Source organism: Quercus robur, chromosome 2 (genome assembly GCF_932294415.1).
Source record: "Quercus robur chromosome 2, dhQueRobu3.1, whole genome shotgun sequence".
Classification (NCBI taxonomy): domain Eukaryota; kingdom Viridiplantae; phylum Streptophyta; class Magnoliopsida; order Fagales; family Fagaceae; genus Quercus; species Quercus robur.
This window is the reverse complement of record NC_065535.1, coordinates 29,415,548-29,442,551: the sequence shown is the minus strand read 5'-3', so window position 1 is coordinate 29,442,551 and position 27,004 is coordinate 29,415,548. Positions and strand designations below refer to the sequence as shown.

Here is a 27,004-nt window from a genome sequence, read left to right as displayed (position 1 = left end):
GTAGTGTTCTGAATTTCTTGTTCTCACTAACCATTAACACAACTCAGATAAACTTTTCAATTTTTTGAACTCTGGATCCTAGACTACATTATGCTCAAAATGATAAAACTCCTTCTCCAACACTTATTTGTCAAAATCTATGAAATCTTGTGGATTGAAATTCTTTACCAACAAACAAAGATCAGTACTTCTGAAAGATTTTAATGCCTCTCGAGGTTCTAAAGCTAAGCTAAGCCTAAGTAACTTTATTGCATCTTCATTAAACCAATGATTTAGTTCCTGTAGTTGAGAATCTATTGCAGTATAAAAAATATTTACTCAATAATGATGCTCAATTGTAACGTTATCTTGCTGATTACAAGCTTGATCTCGCCTCGCAACATAACAAGCATTCATATCTAGGACATCAATGCAATGTTTCTCACAAAATGATAACACGGTGGTGAGTAAGCCATTCCATCCATTATCTCTAAATTTTTGGATAAGTGCTTTAGTAGATGAAACTAAATATATGGCATTTAAAATGTCTTGAGATTGGCTTTACAAAACTTGACAAAGTTTATCAGTAATCTTCATAGTTTCCTTCTCAAGATACAAGATGAAGACAAATTCAAATGAAGTTAAACCATCATAACCTGACTCTACTTCTGCTGGATGTTCTCCATCAATTGCATCATCAATTATCTTTAGTAAAACTTCAACAGTTGAAGTAAACATCCTTAATAAGCTAGAAACTGATCTAAAATGTGAACTCCAACGTCTTTCTATAGGTCGTTGTAAAGTGCCAATTTAATTAAGTTCACTTCCAGTCTCAAGATCTTCAAGATCAATCAAAAGTGCAATTTCATAAGCATTGGCAACCTATTCTTTAAATTTTCCACCAAAAAAAAAAAGGGCTTGGACCCCCCTTAGTTTAAATCTTTGAGATTTCTTGGAGTGTTATAGGTTTTGGCTTGTGTGGATAAAGAGTTCCTGGAGGAGATTCACTCGAGGAAGATTTTAGAGGATTTAGGACTACTGTGGTAGGAAAGCAAGCAAAACATTTTCAAAGGTCCAACAAGAAAGTCTAGCTATACAAAAGTTATACAAGTGGAATGTTGTAACTACTTTTCCTATATTGAATTTTCTACAGAATTGGGTGCCTGGAGTGGGTTTTAATTGAAGAGGTTTTTCTTTGGTTTTCTACTTCGTTATCAAATCTTGTATCTTTGTTTTTATTGCTTTCTTTGTATTGCCTCTAGATTCGGTATTTCATAATTGGGGTTGAATTATCTGTTTGTGTGGATTAACTCATGATAAGCGCTTGATTGATCATTAAATCCAATAATTCCTCTGCATCGTTCATGGACCAAGCAAAGCACAAAAACATGTGAATAGTGTTTGTGAATGGTGTTTTGCCTTTAAAAAAAATATTTAACTACAGTGTTTTCAGCAATAAGCTTTTAATTTTTAGCAAATAAGTGGTATCCAAACAGACTCTTAGTAGAATACATCTTTGGTTTCAAGATTATGGAGCAAATCACTCTTATTTGTTGCTACAGTTTTCTTTGCTATTGGCTTCTCATAATGAACAGCATCTTTTCTAAGGAGCTGCTAGTGAGGCCATTCAAACTACCAAATCATTAGAAATCTATCATCTGGTCCTGAGGCCATCCAAACTCCTCTAGAAAAGCCAAAACAACTCCATTTGACCAGCCAAAACCAGTCTGCATTGCAACATACCCCAAAAAAGACTTAGATCAGAAGGAACAAACTGATAGGCTCATTTATTGTGTAATAAGAATGTTTTCAACACAAATATTCTTTCCACAAAAGCTTAAGACATACCTGGGGTGCATATTTACCACCACCTCCAAATTCTCCACACTTTTCCACATTATATTTTTCATGCATTTTGCCTGTTTTCTTGTAGGCAACATAGTTGGTTCTGATCCACCTCATAGCAATGTCTTCAGCTACTGATCTTGCTTCTTTTGATCCAGATCTTGCTAGGCCTTCAACTATCATGTGTTGAAGTGGAGCCCAACCATTTGGAAAGTCCCTGTAGTACAAGTTCTATATTGTCTTAGAAAATTAAAATTAAAGAAAAAAAGTATTGTAACATGCAAATATTTCCTCCACTTCACAGAATCCAATGATTATTTCATTCATCAGATATATGCATCCTCACTCTCACAGTATATAGGTTCCATAGTCGTGTGGAACACCTTGTGAGAGGGAGGATGCATATATTTGATACATGAGATACCTTCTCAAACAAAACCTCCGACCCCACCCACTTTCTTTCTCTCTTCATTTCTTGATCAATCGAAAATTTATCCTAACATAGAGATCAAATCATGGGGATTTTAGAATGGGTACTAACCATTGTTCTCCTGAATTCATCAAAGAAGTTGCAATTCCATAAGGACAAAGCAGGCCTGAACCTTGGAAGCTTTTCATGACTTTCTCCACCAGAGAAGTATCTTCATACAATAAAAGCATTTTTTGGTACTAATAAATGTTAATGTTGCAGAACTAATCTGCAACCAAAGGTCCAAATCTAATTATACATTTCATATTTTTATATCCAAGAAAAAAACCCATGCTGAACACATTATAATAATCAGTAGTGGTTTTTTATCCTTTCATGTTGCAATAACTGTCTTAGCAGTTCACGCCAACATAACCTCACTCCTAAGAAAGTACTTTTTTTTTGCAAAAATTGAAGAAAATGTGCACTCTTTCCCTGTTCTAATTGCAATTACACATGAACCATAACTTCGGATCAATGCTAGTAACCTGTTTAAAAACTAAACCCCAACAGAAAAATAATGCTGCTCTTCATATTACCATCTGTCAGTCAATCAAATATTGTTCAAAAATAACCAAGCTACTAATTAATTGCTCCATGTTTGCATGTTCACTAGCCTAAGTAAGCTGACATGAACTAAAGTGCTAATTCTAACTATCAAATGAGTTAAGATAAAGTCAATTGTTACTAAAATATGGTGGACTGGAGATATGGGTGTGTTAAACTAATAACAAAACAATTTAAAATAACTTTCCAGAACATGACAGATTAATTTCACATATTAGCATGAATTCAGATTAAAGTAAGCAGGAATTTTTGAAGCACTTATTGAGGCCCTAGAAGCGGGAAATCAGAGCTGTGACTCAAAATGAATTAGTTCTAGTTTTTCATTTGATGAGAAATCTATTATATATTGCTTTTATTTGACTTTCTTTCTGATAAAAAAAAATCAACAAATCAATGGGCTCATCAGCCTCAATTAGACACAAACAGATTTAGCTCCATAGAAAGATACAGCTGATTGAAATGAGCCCAGTTTGGACCAGAACAGCTGATTTTATTTGCAGTTCAAACTTGCATTATAAAAGCTCAACAATATCAACGCAAACCTAATTAGCCATGCCTGAACCCAGTCCTGGTGAACATTAAGAGTCACAAACCTGAGTAGAACGACTCAACCCACAAAGGAATGAAGTTTGAAGCGAATACACTCTGCTTCTGGTTACAAGCTTCCCATGTTTGACATCCCTAAAAGTATCAAAATGAAGAATAATTAGATCTGCAGAAGAATTAATAACTGTCAGACACCACAAACTTTTGCATCAAGATACTACCTTGCATGTGCTATCATTGAGCCAGTAATCAAGCCATTGTCCCACCTCCTCATTCCAGAAAACAGATTTGATTGCGTTCAGTCTGGACTGAGAAGCTTCGATGAAGCTCGTAGCAGTGCTATTATCTCCAGTAACTTTTGCTAAGAACGCAATGTCTAGCTCCATCTGAATCAACAAAGTACCACAGCTCTAGACACGCTAATTGGTTTCTAATTTCAATGATTCTATCTAAAAGTGTTCTGAGCCATACCTTAAGTATAAAAGTATTTAAATCAACAGGTAAAATTGTTGTTGTAGCCAATGTGGTAAAATCCGAGGGATTCCTGAAACATGAAATTTGAAAACTAATCATAACTTCATCAATCAATTTGTAAGTATCCAAAAACTCAACTTTGACAAGCAATAAGCATTTCAAATTTTTGCTATGGAACCAAATAATTCTACTGGTTGAATTAAAAATGGGGAAGAACACATTTTCCAATGTGACTTCGTTTTGCAGGCTCATTAGTCCTAGGCTAGCACTCACCTGCCAACACTTTCTTTACCCATAGCTTTCAAAAAGACAACTATTTTGATGTGAGGAAGCTGCTTAAGGGCATCCCACTGTACAGTGGACTATACAACAAAAGTTTATTAAAAAAAAAAAAAAAATCAACAATCTAATTCAGATACCCATGCTGAATCAGATTGTGAGAAGCTCATGAAATACAGGAAATGATGGTACAGAAAATCTAATGGTTGTAGGAATACCCAGAATATCAAGTTTTGGTTCTAATCTAATTTGAAATTGGCCACAATTTCAACTGTGTGGAAGCTGGAAGGTGAGCATGTGTACTAAACTAATCTCATATAATTCTCAAAATATACATAACACTTTCCTTTTTTCTTTTTTTTTATAGGAAAATATACACAGCAGTAAAATTTGAATATCAACTTTGATATGGAAAACAATAAAAGATGTAATCAGGATTAGTAGTTTTGTAAGAGAGACTAATTCTCAAGAGAAAATTATTACCTCATCCACCTTGAGCTGAAGTCCCAGCCAGATTCAGCAGTCGAAGCCAGTTCATGGTAAAACTGCTGTTTTTCAGAAACATTTGAGATCTTGGAAGCAAATTTCTTGTCCTGTGAGATGAAAATACCTCTTATGTTATCCACCATTTATACTTCACATATAATATATCTTATGCTAAGGCATGTAAGCAGAAGATAACACACTTTGGTTGTAGCTTCAGGCCTGGGTTTGTTCCACATTGCATAATACCGGTTTAAAGTATGGTTGCAAGATTGAGAATCTTGAATGATCACCTTATGTATATCTAAAACAGAAGTCAGGTAAAAAAGTTATAAAAAAAGGGTTTCTGCCGCAAAATAAAGCTAAGAAAGATACCTAAACACAATTCCCCTCCAAACTACAAAGCAAAGGCAAGTAGAGAGTCATCTAAGTGTGTATCTCATAGTACCTGAATTCCAAAAGCAATACTCTTTGAGCAGTGCAGGGAGAGATTTTTTAACCAGTTGCATATCACCAGTCTTATTGTATATCTCATAAATCATAGCACTCAGGAGGGGAGGCTGGCTGCAAAGATATCCCCAAGTTTGTAATTTAAATCCAATTATATAAGCAATTAGAACACACAAGAATTGCTATAAAATGAGATCTATATGACACAATCCCAAGGGGATGAAAAACTAAAAAGATAAAATTTTAGAATCAGTTAATTAAGTGACCAAGTGCTACACACATGCTGAAAGCATTAATGCCTAAACTAATATAATGTGGATGTATATGTGTCCTCGTATCCTTCAATTTGAGATAAGTGCTCCAGTATTCATTTTATTTATCACGAAGAGAAAGAAAAGACAGTTTAATTTTAGATTCATACTGTATCAATGGACTATGAAATTTGGGAAGAATTTTATGTGTGGCTTTGTATGCTTTTAAACACTAGTCCCTCATTATCCATACTATGAATGCGTCACTATTTACATGATAATCATGATAATGGTTGTAACATGAAGTTCACCATGCATCAAGCTTGGTGCCTATCAAGAAATTGAATGACAAAGAATTATTAAAGATGCTACACAGAAAGAAAATGACAAAGAAACCTGGCAGAAGAAAAAAATAATGATATGTAATGCAAGTAAGAGTTACTATAAATGTTATATTTACAATGAGGAGAAGAATCACTATCGGCAATGTGGAACACAGTAGCACCATAAATACAATATAACAACAGAAGTAGAAAATGAAAGAAGAGTTACCTTCTATTAGTGTAATAAGCCCTTCCACCATTAAGAACATATCCATACTCTTCTATGAAGTAAATAAGATTAGTCACAATTCCTTTTGCGGTCTCATACATCTTACTTGCTAGCAAGCCCCTGCACCACAAATACATATCAATCTTAACCCCATTAAGGGATGCTCCTATAGCTACCTTTAAACCAAATAATTCAATCCAAATTGGTAAATATTACCAAATAAATGAAAGAAGTAGTAAGATAAGAACTCTAAATTAGACAGAGTTTCACAGAAAAAAGCTCTTGCTTTAACCGATTGACCAGCATTGATGCTTCAAGAAAACTTGAGCATGAAATGCAGAAACTTTCACAATTATCATAAGTTAGAGGGAAAAACTTAGTACAATTCCTTTGGTGTTGTACCTTAAGTTTCCAATAAATTCAACCATGTGATTATATTGGCCAATAACCATAAGGTTGAATTTAATTATTTTCGGGAAAGATAATACTATCTGTGTCACTTTGGTCAATGAAACCATATGTTTGAATTTAATTAAAGAACAACGACTCCTTTATTTCATCGGAAATGAAGAAAGTCCAATTCATTAAAAAGATTTAATTTCTTGGATCTAACTGTTTATAGAGTGTACACTGGATTCACCTTTAAATTTGTAACATTTCATATACTATGAAGTGGATTCATTTCAAATGTAGAGGACAAGTAGAACACTTAACGAAATGTATCACCATTCACCCAAGTCAGATTTACCAGAACTAACTAGCCTATTCAGAAAAAAGCTCAAAGGACCACCAAAAAATAGTAAAAGAAAAATGCAAAACCAGAAACAAAAACAAAAACTAACCGAATAACCCAGTAAGAATCCCAGTAATAGATCTCTCTAAACCTTGACCCAGGAATCATGACTGGCTCAGGCAGAGGAAGCATACTATGCAACTCTGGTCGCTTCTGCACTTGATCAGAGACTTTCCTACTCAAACTCTTCCATAAAGCATGCACCTCCAAAGCCCAGGCCCTCACTTCTGGGTTCTTCACCTTTGGTAAGAACCCCTCAGGTTCTGGGACAAAATCCACTGGCTCACAGTACACCATGTCATTCCCTGCACTCTCAAAGTACTTCTCTATAAACCCTTTCAAATCCTCAGCTGATAAAGACCCATTTGCGGACTTTGGAAGCTTGACAAAAGCGTCCTCAGTGGTTGGCAAATCGAATTTCAGTGACAGATCAACGTAAAGTTTTGGGTCAAAGTTTGTTTCTCCAAAGGTGTTGAGAGCGGTTTCTTGGAGACGTTCAAAGAAGCTGACCAAAGGGGTTGTGGGGATCACAGGTTCTATGTCAGAACTGCAAGGTGACAAAGATTCTGAGACAGACATTGTTGTTAGTACAGAGTCTGAGATAAGTAGCGCAAGAGAGAGTAATGAGAGTTCTTTAAAGTTCAGAGCATGAGAGTATGGCAGTCTGGAATAAGGCTTGAGAATCTTTGTCATTTTGTATTTTTTTTTTTTTTTTTTTTTTTTTTGCCGAATTTTTTGTTGTTTCTAAAGGAAATTTCAAATATATCCTTTCCCAATTATCAAAATATGTTTTTTTTTTTTATTAATAAAAAAAAAAAAAAAAAAAACTCATTTAACCCGATTAGGATCTCACAAATTTAAATGACTAATTTTATGATTAGTATAAGGGATGTTTTTAAAATTTTAAATAATACAACAATATGTACAGAGTTAAATTCAATAAGTAAAATCTAAAACATACCAGGATATCAATTAAAAAAAAAAAATTGTCTCCAATGGAATGAAAGGAGTATAGGCTTGTATAGCATAAAAGCATGAACGAATAAAATGAAATGAAAAAAAGAAAGATTTTTTTTTTTTTTTCTTTTCTAGTGTGATTGAGTATTTAAACGTTTTAATTTTATTATTATATCATTCATAGTTTATTTACTTTTTTCCCCCTAAGTAAGAGTTGCCTTCATTTTATTTATGCTTCAGAAGTTTTTTTTTTTAATAAATGGAATGGAGCATGATTTATTTTCTCTAGTGTGCCTGAGATTTTATAAAAAATAAATAAATTAAAAGGAAATAAATATATAGTTTTAATATTATACCATTCACTTTTTTTTTTTTTTTTTCTTTTCTCAAAACAAGGATAAAATTGAAATTTACCTCCATCTAAGTGAGTATTCCTCCAATTTTTGGAAAGAATATTTAGGAGAGAATGAAATAGAGTGAGCATTTCTTCATAGTTATTCTATTTATTTCTAATAAACTTTTAAACTAGGAAGGAGAGAGAATATATATAATTATTTTCAGATTATTTTTTTTATTAAAAGACGCTTATAATTCATTTTATTTCATTTCTTTCTCTCTCTGAAATGAAAATAACTTTTACTTTTAACAAGAATGAATAAAATGAACTGAAATGAAATATAATTTTATTTGAAATGAAAATAGTTTTTTACCATTCCTTTTGAATTCCATTCAATCCCCTAAATCTCCACTATCCAAACAGGCTGTTATGGAAAGCAGAAAAGGCATTGGGTTGGACTCCAAAAGATGAGTTTGGAGGTGATGAAAATTTTAAGTGAGAAGCTTGTTGAACTAGCTACCCTTCAACGTCATATGGAGGATATGATGAAAAAGTAAAAGCAAAATGTATGTTTAGGTCAGTTCTGGAGGTTTTGTGCAGAACAGATGTGAATAGTGATTCAAAATAATAAGTTAGGAATGGTATGAAAGATTTAAGAAAAGTAACATCTCGAGATCTATATTAGAACTCGAGTCTGAAAGACTCGCTGTGTGAGTGTGAAAGTGCCACATAGATCTCGAGTCTTTCAGACTCGAGTTTCATGCAAAAAAAAGAAAATTCACCTATAGTGGCGTTTTTAAGCCTTACAGTGACGTTTTAAAGCCCTATAGCGGCGTTTGCCTGCAAATTTTTTTTTTATAAGTACTAGGTTTAGGGAGCCCTATAGTGGTGTTTTTAAACCCAATAGTGACGTTTTAAAGCCGTATATGAAAGATTTAAGAAAAGTAACATCTCGAGATCTATATTAGAACTCGAGTCTGAAAGACTCGCTGTGTGAGTGTGAAAGTGCCACATAGATCTCGAGTCTTTCAGACTCGAGTTTCATGCAAAAAAAAAAAAAAAATTCACCTATAGTGGCGTTTTTAAGCCTTACAGTGACGTTTTAAAGCCCTATAGCGGCGTTTGCCTGCAAATTTTTTTTTTATAAGTACCAGGTTTAGGGAGCCCTATAGTGGTGTTTTTAAACCCAATAGTGACGTTTTAAAGCCGTATAGCGGCATTTTTCTGCAATTTATGGAAATCCAGTCTTTAAAACTCGATTTTCACGTCAATTTTTTTCTCACTTTGAACTCATCCTCTTACAAATCAAGACTTAAAAACTCGAGTTTTATCTTAGAACTTGAGTTTTAGACACTCAAGATGCTAATTTTCAACATTATTTTGAAACGTGACAACTAACTAAATTTTTTAATATTTATTGTTATTTAGAAAAAAAATTTGTCCAGTTCTGTCCAAAGCTTGACCTCCTTAAGTCCAAGTGTTTTGGTTCAGTCTAGCCATTCAGGGATTGTCTGTGTCAGAAATAAAGATAAATACTAATGGTCGGTGGAACAACTTGGATCCACCTCACGGGCTACATCTACAATATAGAAGTGCACATTTTACCATGAAAAGAAACCTTATACTAAACTTAAATGAAGTTAAATAAAATATCTTGCAGTTGAACAAGAGATTATATTATACATAATGTATACTCTTAAAAATTGTGGGGGTAATTACTCATCTTTTTAGTGAAGTTTGTGGTATGTCTTTGTATTAAACTTTATTATCTCTCTTTTGTGTGTGCGTTTATTTCTCAAAAAAAAAAAAAAAAAAAAAAAGGAGATTTTGAGTTCGAACTCCACCTACACAAAAAAATAATTGCTCATAAAATTCCTTATTATCGAGTAAGAAATTTGGATTCAAACTTCATTTACACAAAAAATCTAATTGATGTCTTAATATAATACTAAAGGGAGGCAACTTGGGTCCAGTGCTTCCAATGCACTAGACCCGTTAGGATGGTGACATGTGTCCAAAAATAGACACGTGTCACAATTCCAATGGGTCCAGTGTTGTACACTAAACCTAATCCAGACCCATACTAAAGAGTAATCATACTAAAGAGTAATCATCAAAAGAATAGACTATTGTATCTATTAAAAAAATTAACAAATCAATAATCAAACATTGGTAGAAGGTTTTGTCCGTCTTGGTCCAACAAACAATATTAAAATAATATAATATGTGATTGATAAATTTTTTTCCGAATTACGTAGGGGTTTCCAATTAATGAACTCATCCAAATTAAAATGTTGATAATTAACATTGACTGAAAATTTGTGTCCCCGTCATGGTCCAACAAACAAGATTAGCATACTTGCAAATTTTTGGCATTTACATTTTTTATTTTGTAATTTATATATTAATTTTTTATGAAAAAAATAGAAATATGTGATTGGTTACTTTTTTTTTCATAGTACTTAGGGGTTTCCAATTAATGAACACATCAGAATTGAAAAGTCAATAATTAACATAACATTGGCTGAAGATTTTGTCCCCGTCTTGGCCCCACAACCAAAATTAGCATACCTGCAAAATTTCTTGCATTTACATTTATTTAAATTGTCATTAATATATTTATTTTCGTTGAAAATAATATAATATGTTTTTTTTTTGAGAAACAAGAACTTTAACTTTATTAAGGTAGAAGAAACAAATCAGCCGTGATCGGCACAAAGTACATGAGAAAGGTGTGGAGGGACATTTTCCGTCCATACCGAAAAACCCCTAACATGTCTAGCATGTTGAGTTAGTTTATATGCTACCATATTACCCATTCGACCCACATGAGAGAATCTAATATTGCCATCTGCCATCATGGATTTCGCTGAGCTGAGAATATGACCAAAGGAGGATAGAGATGCTTCTTCAGACTTTAGTGTTTTAATAATATTTGCGGAGTCTCCCTCTAAAATGAATGAAGTGAAGCCGAGCCCCCGTGCAAAAGAAATAGCTCTGGCAGCTGCCAAAGCTTCTGTAATGTCTGGAGAGTGGGGAAGATTTGCTTGCTCCGAGAGAGAAGCCAGAGCTTGTCCTCTGCTGTTTCTGATAACAACACCCAATCCCGCTTTGCCCATATCTCTAAATTAGGCTCCATCAAAATTAATTTTGATCTCTCCTTCTGCCGATGGTGACCATCGATCACGCGAACAATGAGGGTCTCTAAAGTGTGTGGCAGCATCTAAGTTAGCTTGTTGAAAGACTTCCAAAGCTTGAGTTGCTGTTGGTACGACCTATGCTAGTGGAAATTCCTTTGGAGAGGTGCGGACCTGGTTTCTGCGATGCCAAATAGTCCATATTATTGATGCCAATAGTTCTGGTTTTTTCTTTTCTTTGTCCGTGTACAGGAGCACTTCTTGAATGGAAGAAAACACTTTCATCTGCCTGAACGAAAAGGTTGGTAAAGAACCCCACACCTGTGTAAGTTGTGCGCAACCAAAGAGTGCATGGAAAACCGATTTGGTCTCTTGTTTGCACAGTTTGCAGACATCTTCATTTATAATATGCCTTCGTCTCAGATTTTGTTTCACCGGTAAAGCATTGTGGTAGATCCTCCAAAGGAAGTTTTGGACTTTGCTTTGCACATTGAGACTCCAGATTAATTTCCACGCTTCATTACCTGGCTGTACAGGAACATCTTGTGGGATTGGTGCATGGTCTGCTGTGAGGAACCTTGTACCCGATCTCACTGTATAAGTTCCTGATGGAGTGAACGGCCACACAACAGTATCCTCCACTGTATTTTGACCAATGGAACACTTAAAATCAACTCTGCTTCCAATAGGGTGAAAAGTCCATTCAACATATTAGGATCCCATTTCTTTGTGATTGGATCTATGAGTGCAGAAACTTTCATCTCCTCAAAACCACTTACCACTTGTGATTCAATTCTTGGATGAGTTTTAGAAGGCAACCAAGCATCGTTCCACACACTAATAGCATCTCCACATCCCACTCTCCACCGTGCTCCCTTCAATAATAAATCTCTTCCTTTTAGTATGCTATGCCAAGCATAAGACCCCGAACTTGAGTAAGAAGCTTCTAGGATAGAGCAATTTGGAAAAAACCTTGCCTTAAAAACTCTATAAAGAAGAGAGTTTTTTTGGTGAAGTAATCACCATGCTTGTTTTGCTAAAAGGGCATCATTGAAGTTTGCCAAGTCTTTGAATCCCATACCCCCTTCCAATTTTGGTTTACAAAGGGTGTCCCACTTGACCCAATGTACTTTTCTTCTATCACCTTTTTGGCCCCACCAAAACTTTCTTATGAGGCTCTCAATATCTCCACAAAGTCCTAAAGGAAGCTTGAAGCAACTCATTGTGTAGGTTGGTATTGCTTGGACCACAGCCTTGATAAGGATCTCTCTACCCGCTTGAGACAGAAGCTTTTCCTTCCACCCTTGAATTTTTTTCCATACTCTCTCCTTAATGTAGTTGAAGCTAGCCTTTTTGTTTTTTCCCACCAAAGATGGTAATCCCAAATACTTCTCGTATTGTAAGATTTCTGGTACTTCCAAGGCAGATTTGATCTGATTTTTGACTTCCTCAGATGTGGACCTACTGAAAAAGATGGTAGTTTTTGCTTTATTGATTTGTTGACCTGAACATCTTCCATAAAGTTCAAGTATATCCAGAACTTGTTGGCATTCCCTGATTGTTGCCCTACAAAATAACAGACTATCATCTGCAAAAAAAGAGATGGGTTAGTCTATTTCTGCATAGGGCATAACCCTTAATATCACCTTTCTCCTCCGCCTTAGTGATGAGGCCGTTTAAGCCTTTCGTGCAAAGCAAAAAAAGGAATGGTGACAGTGGATCTCCTTGACGGATACCACGAGTAGGTTTTATCATCCCTTTTGGCTCTCCATTCACTAAAATGGAATAAGAGACCGTCTTGACACAAAGCATCATAAGTTTAATCCATCTTTCAGTAAAGCCCACTCTTCTCATGACTGATTCAAGATACGACCATTCCACCTTGTCAAAGGCTTTGCTCATGTCTAATTTGATAGCCATATAGTCTTCCTTGCCCACATGTTTCTACATACTATGAAGAGATTCAAAAGCAACCTGAATATTATCAGAAATTAGTCTGCTTTTTGTAAAAGCACTTTGATGTTCAGAGATGATCATTGGGAGAATTTTCTTTATTCTATTTGCCAAGACCTTTGAAAATATTTTGTATAAAACATTACAAAGGTTGATGGGTCTAAAATCAGAAGCATATTCGGGGGAGTTTTTTTTTTGGGATGAGTGTAATAAAAGTGTAGTTGAGATTATCAGGGAGGCAAGCAGAATTAAGAAAATGTAACACTAATTGAGTAACGTCATTACCAATTGTACCCCAGTAGTGTTGGTAAAACAAAGGAGGCATTCCGTCTGGTCCAGGGGCTTTGAGAGGTGCCATTTCTTTAATTGCTTTCTGAACTTCCCATGCAGTAAATTCTTGCGCCAACTGATTGTTCAAATTTGAATTGATCACCTTCTCAATAGACTCTGTGGCTGCATCACATGAAACCTGATTTGCAGATGTATATAAGTCTTGGAAATAGCCAATGAGTATCTCGGCTACCTCATCATTGCTTGAGCTCCATTGCCCATTTGTTGACCGAAGCTTCTGGATGGTATTTTTTCGCCTTCGTTGAGTAGCCCGGCTGTGAAATACTTTGAGTTTCGGTCACCCTGAGTAGCCCATAGCACCTTTGATCTTTGGAACCATAGCCTATTTTCCTTGTCCATCAACTCTGTAATCTCACCCATTAATCTCTGAATTTTGAAGTTTTGTCCAGTGCACATCGCCTCCTTCTCAGCTTCAGTCAACTCTTTCCTCTTTTTCTTCAAGGTATTTCTAATGTTGCCGAAGTGGTCCCTCTCCCATCTTTTTAGTTCTCGGCCACACCTTTCAATTTTCCTAATGACTTTTGTTGTTGGATCATCCACTCCCCTTTCTTCCCAACTAGCTTCAACAACTTCTGAACATGTATGGTCCGACAGCCACGCCTCTTTAAACTGAAATGGTTTTTTTGCACATTGAAATTCTAGGCCCGCCATATCTATCCATAGTGGGCAATGGTCTGAAGAATTTGACTTGAGGTGGTGGACTTTTGTACCTGCAAATCTTAAAAGCCAATCGTTAGTAGCCAAGGCTCGATCAAGTCTTTCCCATAATGAATGACCTGTCGGAAAATATATTTGCCATGTGTACCAGGGCCCTGTAAAACCGAGGTCAATAAAGCCACACTCATCTGCTACATCCCGAAATAGTTGCATTTGTGATTGGTTCCTGTTGCTTCCTCCCAATTTTTCAAAGCTTCTCATAATCTCTTTGAAATCCCCGGCACACAGCCAAGGGATATTAAACTTTCTGTGAAGTTGTCGAAGCTTATTCCACGAGTCAATCCGTTTATGCGTCACAGGTTCACCATAAAAGCCTGTGAAACGCCATGCTTCCTCCTTCCCTTTATTGATGATGGAATCTATATGATTTGACGAGAAAGAATTGACATGCAAGTCTACTGAGTTTCGCCAAAAGAGTGCTAGACCTCCACCCCTGTTATTTCTTTCTACAAAAAATAAATTATCAAATTCGATTTTCTATTTGATTTCTTTCAGCCTTGCTTCATCCGCCCACGTTTCGGCTATAAACAGAACAGAGGGGTCTTTTGCTCGAATCACTACTTCAAGCTCTATTCCTGTCCGCGGGTTCCCAAGTCCGCGGCAGTTCCAAACAATGATGCTCATGGTTCTTGGCGGGACTGCACAGCAGCCTCCGCCATTGAAGTTTCTGTGTTCTCATCTTTTGAAACCAAGACTTTCTTCTTTGGTAACTTAGGATGGTCTTCCTCATCAATCTCTCTGTTTCTTTTGTTTAAAACAGAATGTTGGGTAAAGCTTTCAGGTGGCATAATGTTTCGAAACATTCTCTTCCACGTGCGTATGTTAGTGGCGTCAAGTGGGGTAGCATGGTTGGTCACGTGGGGGGGGGGGGGGGGGGTTTACTAAGTGCATTCATTCCTAAAATATCTGCATTTATTTCAGAATTGTTTGCACCGGGTTGTGAGTGTATGGGGATAACAGTTGGCTTGATAGTTGTAGAGATTGAGTGGGAGTTAAACATATTCAATGTCGAATCAATTTCTTCAATCTGATTTTCAGAATCATGTGGACGGTTATTTGATGGGGCGGAATTTGGGGTGGAATTAATTACCCGTATAATTGGTGATAATGATGGGCTGGAATTTCGCACAGAATCTTCCACAATATCCGTTGTTTCCATGTGAGAGGCACGAGGACTATCCACGTTGGAATGACCGTTACTGACCCCTGCCGGAGAAGGTCTGCCCTGTGAAGCCACCAACGGAATCTCCATCGCTACTCCATTATTCTGTTCAGACGTCTTCTCCGTCACTCCACCAAGCCCATCACCCATTCCCGAGACCGTAGTGTATGAGGACCTTCCTGGATTGAACGGAGTGGCCCGTAACCATGCACCGTATTCCTGCTGGACCTGATGATTTGAACCTTTCCCGGCTAGCCATTTTTCACACTCTTTCTCATCATGTGTTACCAAGCCACACCAGTAACAGAAGTTGGAGAGCTTCTCATATTTAAAAGAGACCCAAATCTCGGTTCCCTCATCCAGAACAACTCTTCGACCTCTGCTCAATGGTTTTGAGACATCTATTCTTACCCTCACACGTACAAAATCTCCACCCACCATCTCCTTTTTTGCTTCGTCAGTTACCACTTCTCCAAGTGTTTCCCCTAGTTCAATGGTTGTCTTAGTGTCTAACAATCTCAGAGGTAAACCATGTATTTGTACCCAAAACGTTACCTTTGTAAAACGTAGTTGTTTGGCCGGGATCGAATAGTCATATCGTTGTAGAAGAATAAGGTGCTTATCAAAAGACCACGATTCTTGAGCTAGAACTCTTTGCGCATCTGTCTCCAGTTCAAAAACGAATAACAGAGTGTGGTCGCCTACTTCTCTGATCTTAAACTCTTTTCTGGCTCTCCATAATGGTTTAAGAGTTCTTCCAATGGCGTCCACGTTCAGGGCACGTTTTGTCAGGAACTTTGCTGCAATAGCATATTCTTTTCTTTTCAGATTTTTTGACTTTGTTAGGCTAAGTTTTGCACCTTCCTCATCTGTGAGGGATAGTTTTTTCCATTCACTGAGGACTTCATCCATATTCGAATTAGAGAAGGGGGAAAGAAAGAGAGGATGTGTTTCCCTAAAACCCAAGAAAAAATAAAACCAACAAACCCTACTGATAACAGTGTTAGTAGAGGGAAAGAGATATCATTCCGAAGAAGATAATAGAGTTTCCACAGCCTGGTTTCTCAGAGAGAAGCGAGGCCGAGAAAAAAATTAAATCATCTGAAATATGAATAAATTGGATTTTTTTAATAATAAAATAATATAATATGTGATTGATTAATTTTTTCCACATTACGTAGGGGCTTCCAATTAATGAACACATCAGAATTGACTAGTCAATAATCAACATTGACGGAAGATTTTGTCCCAACCCCTTTTTTTCGTTGAGTAGAAAAAATACTTATTAAAACTAAAAAGTTAATTAGCTTTTCTATTTGATGCATGTATCATAACTGTGTTTGGGTCCCACAAGTTCCACACATGGCGAGAATGAGAATACGAATATCATATGTATGAGATATCTTCTTCAAATAGGGTGGAAATGGACTTAGCCATTCCAACCAAGGACACTCTCTCAAGAAGGACAGAGATGGAAACTGGCTCAGTCCATTCATATACAAAGGATCCAGTTAACGAATAACGAATGCTTGAAGGCAGTGGTTAAGATTGAGTTTTTTTATTGTAATCAATTAGCTTTTTGAGTGTAATCTCACATATATTAGTTAAAAAAGTAGCAGGATTTGTTTATTTGCTTTTGTTGCTTTCTAATGCAATGGGATCCAATAAATTTCCCCTCAACAGAATCACAATGTCACCCATTAACAAAAGTTATATACAAAAGCCCATTGACAATTATGGGCTAATAGATATGAGAAACACACTAAAATTAACTATTGCTCAGTAAGTTCAAAATATCTTCTAAAATAGAACTAATGATCCATTGAGAGTCCTCTCTAAATTGCTTAGCGGTCCAAGAACATTAGATGCAACTCCTTCAAGAGTGACACAGTGAAAACCTTCCTTAATGGTGCATGAGGTTGCCAAGAAGAGTGCTGCCTTGGCTTTGCCCCTTTCCTACACAAACCAATTCTTGGTATAGGTTTTGCTATATTTTATTGTCTCATAACTATAGTTTGAGATATTTGGATCGTATCATATATCCATTTCATGTCAGAACAGATTTTTTTTGTTGAATTTAACAAATTTCTCTTATGCCAATCCAATGTGTCTTGCTTTCAATTAGATGAAGTGTGGTAAACAATTGTTGAGCACAACTATATATGAAAAGTTGCAAGGTTTCATTGTAAATGGTACTGTGGTAGCCTTTCTTGTGCAATTAACACAAAGAGAACAAGACCAACTTAGTGTAATCAATTAGTAGACAGTTGAACACATTCACTGATTGATTCTTTGATTGTAACACGAATGTGTTAGCCCAGTATGCTGAAACTTATTTATTCAATTCCTCAATAACATATCTTCCATTTCAAGATTATGATCAGTGTTTAATTGTTGATATGCTCTTAAGCTCCTAGTGGGGCCATTAGCAATCAATCTGTATCTCTAAGGGTCCGTTTGGTTGGAGGAATAGAAAAGTGGAAGGATAGAAAATGGTGGGAGAATGGAAAAGTGGAAGGATAAAAAATATTTTATTTTCTTTCATTTTTGTTTGGTTGAGAGTGAAAAAGTGTAGGATGAAAAAAATGAATTTGAATAAATTTAATCATATATCCTTGTTAAAGAATGATACCCAATTAAAACAAAAAAGTGACAAATAACCACAAAAAGAGCAAACACCCAAATTTATTAAAAAAAATAAAAATCATGTTAAAAAAAAATCACATCTAGTTTAAAAAAAAAAAAAAAAAAAAGGGCTTATACCCCCCTTAGTTTAAATCTTCAAGATTTCTTGGAGTGTTATAGGTTTTGGCTTGTGTGGATAAAGAGTTCTCGGAGGAGATTCACTCGAGGAAGATTTTAGAGGATTTAGGACTACTATGGTAGGAAAGCAAGCAAAACAATTTCAAAGGCCCAACAAGAAAGTCTAGCTATACAAAAGTTATACAAGTGGAATGTTGTAACTACTTTCCCTATATTGAATTTTCTACAGAATTGGGTGCCTGGAGTGGGTTTTTAATTGAAGAGGTTCTTCTTTGGTTTTCTACTTCGTTATCAAATCTTGTATCTTTGTTTTTATTGCTTTCTTTGTATTGTCTCTAGATTCGGTATTTCATAATTGGGGTTGAATTATCTGTTTGTGTGGATTAACTCATGATAAGCGCTTGATTGATCATTAAATCCAATAATTCCTCTGCACTGTTCATGGACCAAGCAAAGCACAAAAACGTGTGAATAGTGTTTGTAAATAGTGTTTTGCCTTTAAAAAAAATATTTAGCTACAGTGTTTTCAGCAATAAGTTTTCAATTTTTACCAAATAAGCAGTATCCAAACAGACTCTTAGTAGAATACATCTTTGGTTTCAAGATTATGGAGCAAATCACTCTTATTTGTTGCTACAGTTTTATTTGCTGTTGGCTTCTCATAATGAACAGCATCTTTTCTAAGGAGCTGCTAGTGAGGCCATTCAAACTACAAAATCATTAGCAATCTATCATCTGGTCCTGAGGCCATCCAAACTCCTCTAGAAAAGCCAAAACAACTCCATTTGACCAGCCAAAACCAGTCTGCATTGCAACATACCCCAAGAAAGACTTAGATCAGAAGGAACAAACTGATAGGCTCATTTATTGTGTAACAAAAATGTTTTCAACACAAATATTCTTTCCACAAAAGCTTAAGACATACCTGGGGTACATATTTACCACCACCTCCAAATTCTCCACACTTTTCCACATTATATTTTTCATGCATTTTGCCTGTTTTCTTGTAGGCAACATAGTTGGTTCTGATCCACCTCATAGCAATGTCTTCAGCTACTGATCTTGCTTCTTTTGATCCAGATCTTGCTAGGCCTTCAACTATCATGTGTTGAAGTGGAGCCCAACCATTTGGAAAGTCCCTGTAGTACAAGTTCTATATTGTCTTAGAAAATTAAAATTAAAGAAAAAAAGTATTGTAACATGCAAATATTTCCTCCACTTCATAGAATCCAATGATTATTTCATTCATCAGATATATGCATCCTCACTCTCACAGTATATAGGTTCCATAGTCGTGTAGAACACCTTGTGAGAGGGAGGATGCATATATTTGATACATGAGATACCTTCTCAAACAAAACCTCTGGCCCCACCCACTTTCTTTCTCTCTTCATTTCTTGATCAATCGAAAATTTATCCTGACATAGAGATCAAATCATGGGGATTTTAAAATGGGTACTAACCATTGTTCTCCTGAATTCGTCAAAGAAGTTGCAATTCCATAAGCACAAAGCAGGCCTGAATCTTGGAAGCTTTTCATGACTTTCTCCACCAGAGAAGTATCTTCATACAATAAAAGCATTTTTTGGTACTAATAAATGTTAATGTTGCAGAACTAATCTGCAACCAAAGGTCCAAATCTAATTATATATTTCATATTTTTATATCCAAGAAAAAAACCCATGCTGAACACATTATAATAATCAGTAGTGGTTTTTTATCCTTTCATGTTGCAATAACTGTCTTTAGCAGTTCACGCCAACATAACCTCACTCCCAAGAAAGTTTTTTTTTTTTTGCAAAAATTGAAGAAAATGTGCACTCTTTCCCTGTTCTAATTGCAATTACACATGAACCATAACTTCGGATCAATGCTAGTAACCTGTTAAAAAACTAAACCCCAACAGAAAAATAATGCTGCTCTTCATATTACCATCTGACAGTCAATCAAATATTGTTCAAAAATAACCAAGCTACTAAATAACAGCTCCATGTTTGCATGTTCACTGGCCTAAGTAAGCTGACATGAACTAAAGTGCTAATTCTAACTATCAAATGAGTTAAGATTAAGTCAATTGTAACTAAAATATGGTGGACTGGAGATATGGGTGTGTTAAACTAATAACAGAACAATTTAAAATAACTTTCCAGAACATGACAGATTAATTTCACATATTAGCATGAATTCAGATTAAAGTAAGCCGGAATTTTTGAAGCACTTATTGAGGCCCTAGAAGCGGGAAATCAGAGCTGTGACTCAAAATGAATTAGTTCTAGTTTTTCATTTGATGAGAAATCTATTATATATTGCTTTTCTTTGACTTTCTTTCTGATAAAAAAAGTTCAACAAATCAACGGGCTCATCAGCCTCAATTAGACACAAACAGATTTAGCTCCATAGAAAGATACAGCTGATTGAAATGAGCCCAGTTTGAACCAGAACAGCTGATTTTATTTGCAGTTCAAACTTGCATTATAAAAGCTCAACAATCTCAACCCAAACCTAATTAGCCATGCTTGAACCCAGTCCTGGTGAACATTAAGAGTCACAAACCTGAGTAGAACGACTCAACCCACAAAGGAATGAAGTTTGAAGCGAATACACTCTGCTTCTGGTTACAAGCTTCCCATGTTTGACATCCCTAAAAGTATCAAAATGAAGAATCATTAGATCTGCAGAAGAATTAATAACTGTCAGACACCACAAACTTTTGCATCAAGATACTACCTTGCATGTGCTATCATTGAGCCAGTAATCAAGCCATTGTCCCACCTCCTCATTCCAGAAAACAGATTTGATTGCGTTCAGTCTGGACTGAGAAGCTTCGATGAAGCTCGTAGCAGTGCTATTATCTCCAGTAACTTTTGCTAAGAACGCAATGTCTAGCTCCATCTGAATCAACAAAGTACCACAGCTCTAGACATGCTAATTGGTTTCTAATTTCAATGATTCTATCTAAAAGCGTTCTGAGCCATACCTTAAGTATAAAAGTATTTAAATCAACAGGTAAAATTGTTGTTGTAGCCAACGTGGTAAAATCCGAGGGATTCCTGAAACATGAAATTTGAAAACTAATCATAACTTCATCAATCAATTTGTAAGTATCCAAAAACTCAACTTTGACAAGCATTAAGCATTTCAAATTTTTGCTATGGAACCAAATAATTCTACTGGTTGAATTAAAAATGGGGAAGAACACATTTTCCAATGTGACTTCGTTTTGCAGGCTCATTCGTCCTAGGCTAGCACTCACCCGCCAACACTTTCTTTACCCATAGCTTTCAAAAAGACAACTATTTTGATGTGAGGAAGCTACTTAAGGGCATCCCACTGTACAGTGGATTATACAACAAAAGTTTATAAAAAAAAAAAAAAAAAAAAAAAAAAAAAAAAAAAAAAAAAAAAAATCAACAATCTAATTCAGATACCCATGCTGAATCAGATTGTGAGAAGCTCATGAAATACAGGAAATGATGGTACAGAAAATCTAATGGTTGTAGGAATACCCAGAATATCAAGTTTTGGTTCTAATCTAATTTGAAATTGGCCACAATTTCAACTGTGTGGAAGCTGGAAGGTGAGCATGTGTACTAAACTAATCTCATATAATTCTCAAAATATACATAACACTTTTCTTTTTTCTTTTTTTGATAGGAAAATATACACAACACTAAAATTTGAATATCAACTTTGATATGGAAAACAATAAAAGACGTAATCAGCATTAGTAGTTTTGTAAGGGAGACTAATTCTCAAGAGCAAATTATTACCTCATCCACCTTGAGCTGAAGTCCCAGCCAGATTCAGCAGTCGAAGCCAGTTCATGGTAAAACTGCTGTTTTTCAGAAACATTTGAGATCTTGGAAGCAAATTTCTTGTCCTGTGAGATGAAAATACCTCTTATGTTATCCACCATTTATACTTCACATATAATATATCTTATGCTAAGGCATGTAAGCACAAGATAACACACTTTGGTTGTAGCTTCAGGCCTGGGTTTGTTCCACATTGCATAATACCGATTTAAAGTATGGTTGCAAGATTGAGAATCTTGAATGATCACCTTATGTATATCTAAAACAGAAGTCAGGTAAAAAAGTTATAAAAAAAAGGGTTTCTGCCACAAAAATAAAGCTAAGAAAGATACCTAAACACAATTCCCCTCCAAACTTCAAAGCAAAGGCAAGTAGAGAGTCATCTAAGTGTGTATCTCATAGTACCTGAATTCCAAAAGCAATACTCTTTGAGCAGTGCAGGGAGAGATTTTTTAACCAGTTGCATATCACCAGTCTTATTGTATATCTCATAAATCATAGCACTCAGGAGGGGAGGCTGGCTGCAAAGATATCCCCAAGTTTGTAATTTAAATCCAATTATATAAGCAATTAGAACACACAAGAATTTGCTATAAAATGAGATCTATATGACACAATCCCAAGGGGATGAAAAACTAAAAAGATAAAATTTTAGAATCAGTTAATTAAGTGACCAAGTGCTACACACATGCTGAAAGCATTAATGCCTAAACTAATATAATGTGGATGTATATGTGTCCTCGTATCCTTCAATTTGAGATAAGTGCTCCAGTATTCATTTTATTTATCACGAAGAGAAAGAAAAGACAGTTTAATTTTAGATTCATACTGTATCAATGGACTATGAAATTTGGGAAGAATTTTATGTGTGGCTTTGTATGCTTTTAAACACTAGTCCCTCATTATCCATACTATGAATGCGTCACTATTTACATGATAATCATGATAATGGTTGTAACATGAAGTTCACCATGCATCAAGCTTGGTGCCTATCAAGAAATTGAATGACAAAGAATTATTAAAGATGCTACACAGAAAGAAAATGACAAAGAAACCTGGCAGAAGAAAAAAAATAATGATATGTAATGCAAGTAAGAGTTACTATAAATGTTATATTTACAAATAGGAGAAGAATCACTATCGGCAATGTGGAACACAGTAGCACCATAAATACAATATAACAACAGAAGTAGAAAATGAAAGAAGAGTTACCTTCTATTAGTGTAATAAGCCCTTCCACCATTAAGAACATATCCATACTCTTCTATGAAGTAAATAAGATTAGTCACAATTCCTTTTGCAGTCTCATACATCTTACTTGCTAGCAAGCCCCTGCACCACAAATACATATCAATCTTAACCCCATTAAGGGATGCTCCTATAGCTACCTTTAAACCAAATAATTCAATCCAAATTGGTAAATATTACCAAATAAATGAAGCAGTAAGATGAGAACTCTAAATTAGACAGAGTTTCACAGAAAAAAGCGAAAACTTGAGCATGAAATGCAGAAACTTTCACAATTATCATAAGTTAGAGGGAAAAACTTAGTACAATTCCTTTGGTGTTGTACCTTAAGTTTCCAATAAATTCAACCATGTGATTATATTGGCCAATAACCGTAAGGTTGAATTTAATTATTTTCGGGAAAGATAATACTATCTGTGTCACTTTGGTCAATGAAACCATATGTTTGAATTTAATTAAAGAACAACGACTCCTTTATTTCATCGGAAATGAAGAAAGTCCAATTCATTAAAAAGATTTAATTTCTTGGATCTAACTGTTTATAGAGTGTACACTGGATTCACCTTTAAATTTGTAACATTTCATATACTATGAAGTGGATTCATTTCAAATGTAGAGGACAAGTAGAACACTTAACGAAATGTATCACCATTCACCCAAGTCAGATTTACCAGAACTAACTAGCCTATTCAGAAAAAAGCTCAAAGGACCACCAAAAAATAGTAAAAGAAAAATGCAAAACCAGAAACAAAAACAAAAACTAACCGAATAACCCAGTAAGAATCCCAGTAATAGATCTCTCTAAACCTTGACCCAGGAATCATGACTGGCTCAGGCAGAGGAAGCATACTATGCAACTCTGGTCGCTTCTGCACTTGATCAGAGACTTTCCTACTCAAACTCTTCCATAAAGCATGCACCTCCAAAGCCCAGGCCCTCACTTCTGGGTTCTTCACCTTTGGTAAGAACCCCTCAGGTTCTGGGACAAAATCCACTGGCTCACAGTACACCATGTCATTCCCTGCACTCTCAAAGTACTTCTCTATAAACCCTTTCAAATCCTCAGCTGATAAAGACCCATTTGCGGACTTTGGAAGCTTGACAAAAGCGTCCTCAGTGGTTGGCAAATCGAATTTCAGTGACAGATCAACGTAAAGTTTTGGGTCAAAGTTTGTTTCTCCAAAGGTGTTGAGAGCGGTTTCTTGGAGACGTTCAAAGAAGCTGACCAAAGGGGTTGTGGGGATCACAGGTTCTATGTCAGAACTGCAAGGTGACAAAGATTCTGAGACAGACATTGTTGTTAGTACAGAGTCTGCGATAAGTAGCGCAAGAGAGAGTAAAGAGAATTCTTTAAAGTTCAGAGCATGAGAGTATGGCAGTCTGGAATAAGGTTTGAGAATCTTTGTCATTTTGTATTTTTTGCCGAATTTTTTGTTGTTTCTAAAGGAAATTTCAAATATATCCTTTCCCAATTATCAAAATATGTTTTTTTTATTAATAAAAAAAAAAAAAAAAAAAAAGTCATTTAACCCGATTAGGATCTCACAAATTTAAATGACTAATTTTATGATTAGTATAAGGGATGTTTTTAAAATTTTAAATAATACAACAATATGTACAGAGTTAAATTCAAGAAGGAAAATCTAAAACATACCAGGATATCAATTAAAAAAAAAAAAAAAATTGTCTCCAATGGAATGAAAGGGGTATAGGCTTGTATAGCATAAAAGCATGAACGAATAAAATGAAATGAAAAAAAGAAAGAAGTTTTTTTTATTTTTTTTTTTTTCTAGTGTGATTGAGTATTTAAACGTTTTAATTTTATTATTATATCATTCATAGTTTATTTACTTTTTTCCCCCTAAGTAAGAGTTGCCTTCATTTTATTTATGCTTCAGAAGTTTTTTTTTTTTTTTTTTAATAAATGGAATGGAGCATGATTTATTTTCTCTAGTGTGCCTGAGATTTTATAAAAAAAATAAATTAAAAGGAAATAAATATATAGTTTTAATATTATACCATTCACCTTTCTTTCTTTTTTTTTCCTTTCTCAAAACAAGGATAAAATTGATATTTATCTCCATCTAAGTGAGTATTCCTCCAATTTTTGGAAAGAATATTTAGGAGAGAATGAAATAGAGTGAGCATTTCTTCATAGTTATTCTATTAATTTCTAATAGACTTTTAAACTAGGAAGGAGAGAGAATATATATAGTTATTTTCAGATTATTTTTTTATTAAAAGACGCTTATAATTCATTTTATTTCATTTCTTTCTCTCTCTAAAACGAAAATAACTTTTACTTTTAACAAGAATGAATAAAATGAACTGAAATGAAATATAATTTTATTTGAAATTAAAATAGTTTTTTACCATTCCTTTTGAATTCCATTCAATCCCCTAAATCTCCACTATCCAAACAGGCTGTTATGGAAAGCAGAAAAGGTATTGGGTTGGACTCCAAAAGATGACTTTGGAGGTGATGAAAATTTTAAGTGAGAAGCTTGTTGAACTAGCTACCCTTCAACGTCATATGGAGGATATGATGAAAAAGTAAAAGCAAAATGTATGTTTAGGTCAGTTCCGTCCAAAGCTTGACCTCCTTAAGTCCAAGTGTTTTGGTTCAGTCTAGCCATTCAGGGATTGTCTGTGTCAGAAATAAAGATAAATACTAATGGTCGGTGGAACAACTTGGATCCACCTCACGGGCTACATCTACAATATAGAAGTGCACATTTTACCATGAAAAGAAACCTTATACTAAACTTAAATGAAGTTAAATAAAATATCTTGCAGTTGAACAAGAGATTATATTATACATAATGTATACTCTTAAAAATTGTGGGGGTAATTATTCATCTTTTTAGTGAAGTTTGTGGTATGTCTTTGTATTAAACTTTATTATCTCTCTTTTGTGTGTGCGTTTATTTCTCAAAAAAAAAAAAAAAAAAAAAAAAAAGGAGATTTTGAGTTCGAACTCCACCTACACAAAAAAATAATTGCTCATAAAATTCCTTATTATCGAGTAAGAAATTTGGATTCAAACTTCATTTACACAAAAAATCTAAATGATGTCCTAATATAATACTAAAGGGAGGTAACTTGGGTCCAGTGCTTCCAATGCACTAGACTCGTTAGGATGGTGACATATGTCCAAAAATAGACACGTGTCCAAAAATAGACACATGTCGCAATTCCAATGGGTCCAGTGTTGTACACTAAACCTAATCCAGACCCATACTAAACTAAAGAGTAATCATACTAATGAGTAATCATCAAACGAATAGACTATTGTATCTATTAAAAAAATTAACAAATCAATAATCAAACATTGGTAGAAGGTTTTGTACGTCTTGGTCCAACAAACAATATTAAAATAATATAATATGTGATTGATAAATTTTTTTCCGAATTACATAGGGGTTTCCAATTAATGAACTCATCCAAATTAAAAAGTTGATAATTAACATTGACTGAAAATTTGTGTCCCCGTCATGGTCCAACAAACAAGATTAGCATTCCTGCAAATTTTTGGCGTTTACATTTTTTATTTTGTAATTTATATATTAATTTTTTATGAAAAAAATAGAAATATGTGGTTGGTTACTTTTTTTTTTTTCATAGTACTTTAGGGTTTCCAATTAATGAACACATCAGAACTGAAAAGTCAATAATTAACATAACATTGGCTGAAGATTTTGTCCCCGTCTTGGCCCCACAACCAAAATTAGCATACCTGCAAAATTTCTTGCATTTACATTTATTTATTTATTTAAATTGTCATTAATATATTTATTTTCGTTGAAAATAATATAATATGTGATTGATTAATTTTTTCCACACTACGTAGGGGCTTCCAATTAATGAACACATCAG

At 34.9% G+C, this 27,004-nt stretch overlaps 1 protein-coding gene across 3 annotated transcripts; it reads right to left on the bottom strand.

Annotated features, from left to right (window-relative positions):
- Positions 1-1,464: 1,464 nt before the first annotated feature.
- On the bottom strand, positions 1,465-24,533 carry LOC126713232 (probable trehalase). 3 transcript variants are annotated; one of them, XM_050412936.1, is made up of 11 exons: positions 23,894-24,532; positions 5,896-6,015; positions 5,091-5,206; positions 4,846-4,946; positions 4,643-4,752; positions 3,878-3,950; positions 3,628-3,792; positions 3,454-3,541; positions 2,366-2,465; positions 1,828-2,041; positions 1,465-1,706 (listed from the first exon to the last, which is right to left on the bottom strand). In XM_050412936.1, the coding sequence occupies exons 1-11, from the start codon at positions 24,421-24,423 to the stop codon at positions 1,623-1,625; spliced, it is 1,701 nt and encodes a 566-aa protein (XP_050268893.1). In that variant the 5' UTR covers positions 24,424-24,532; the 3' UTR covers positions 1,465-1,622. The 3 variants fall into 3 exon arrangements, with proteins under 3 accessions (XP_050268893.1, XP_050268890.1, XP_050268891.1); XM_050412933.1 differs by lacking the exon at positions 23,894-24,532 and adding an exon at positions 6,738-7,372; XM_050412934.1 differs by lacking the exons at positions 1,465-1,706; positions 1,828-2,041; positions 2,366-2,465; ... (5 more) ...; positions 5,091-5,206; positions 5,896-6,015 and adding exons at positions 18,589-18,869; positions 18,991-19,204; positions 19,529-19,628; ... (5 more) ...; positions 22,286-22,401; positions 23,093-23,212 and having other exon boundaries at positions 23,894-24,533.
- Positions 24,534-27,004: the final 2,471 nt, after the last annotated feature.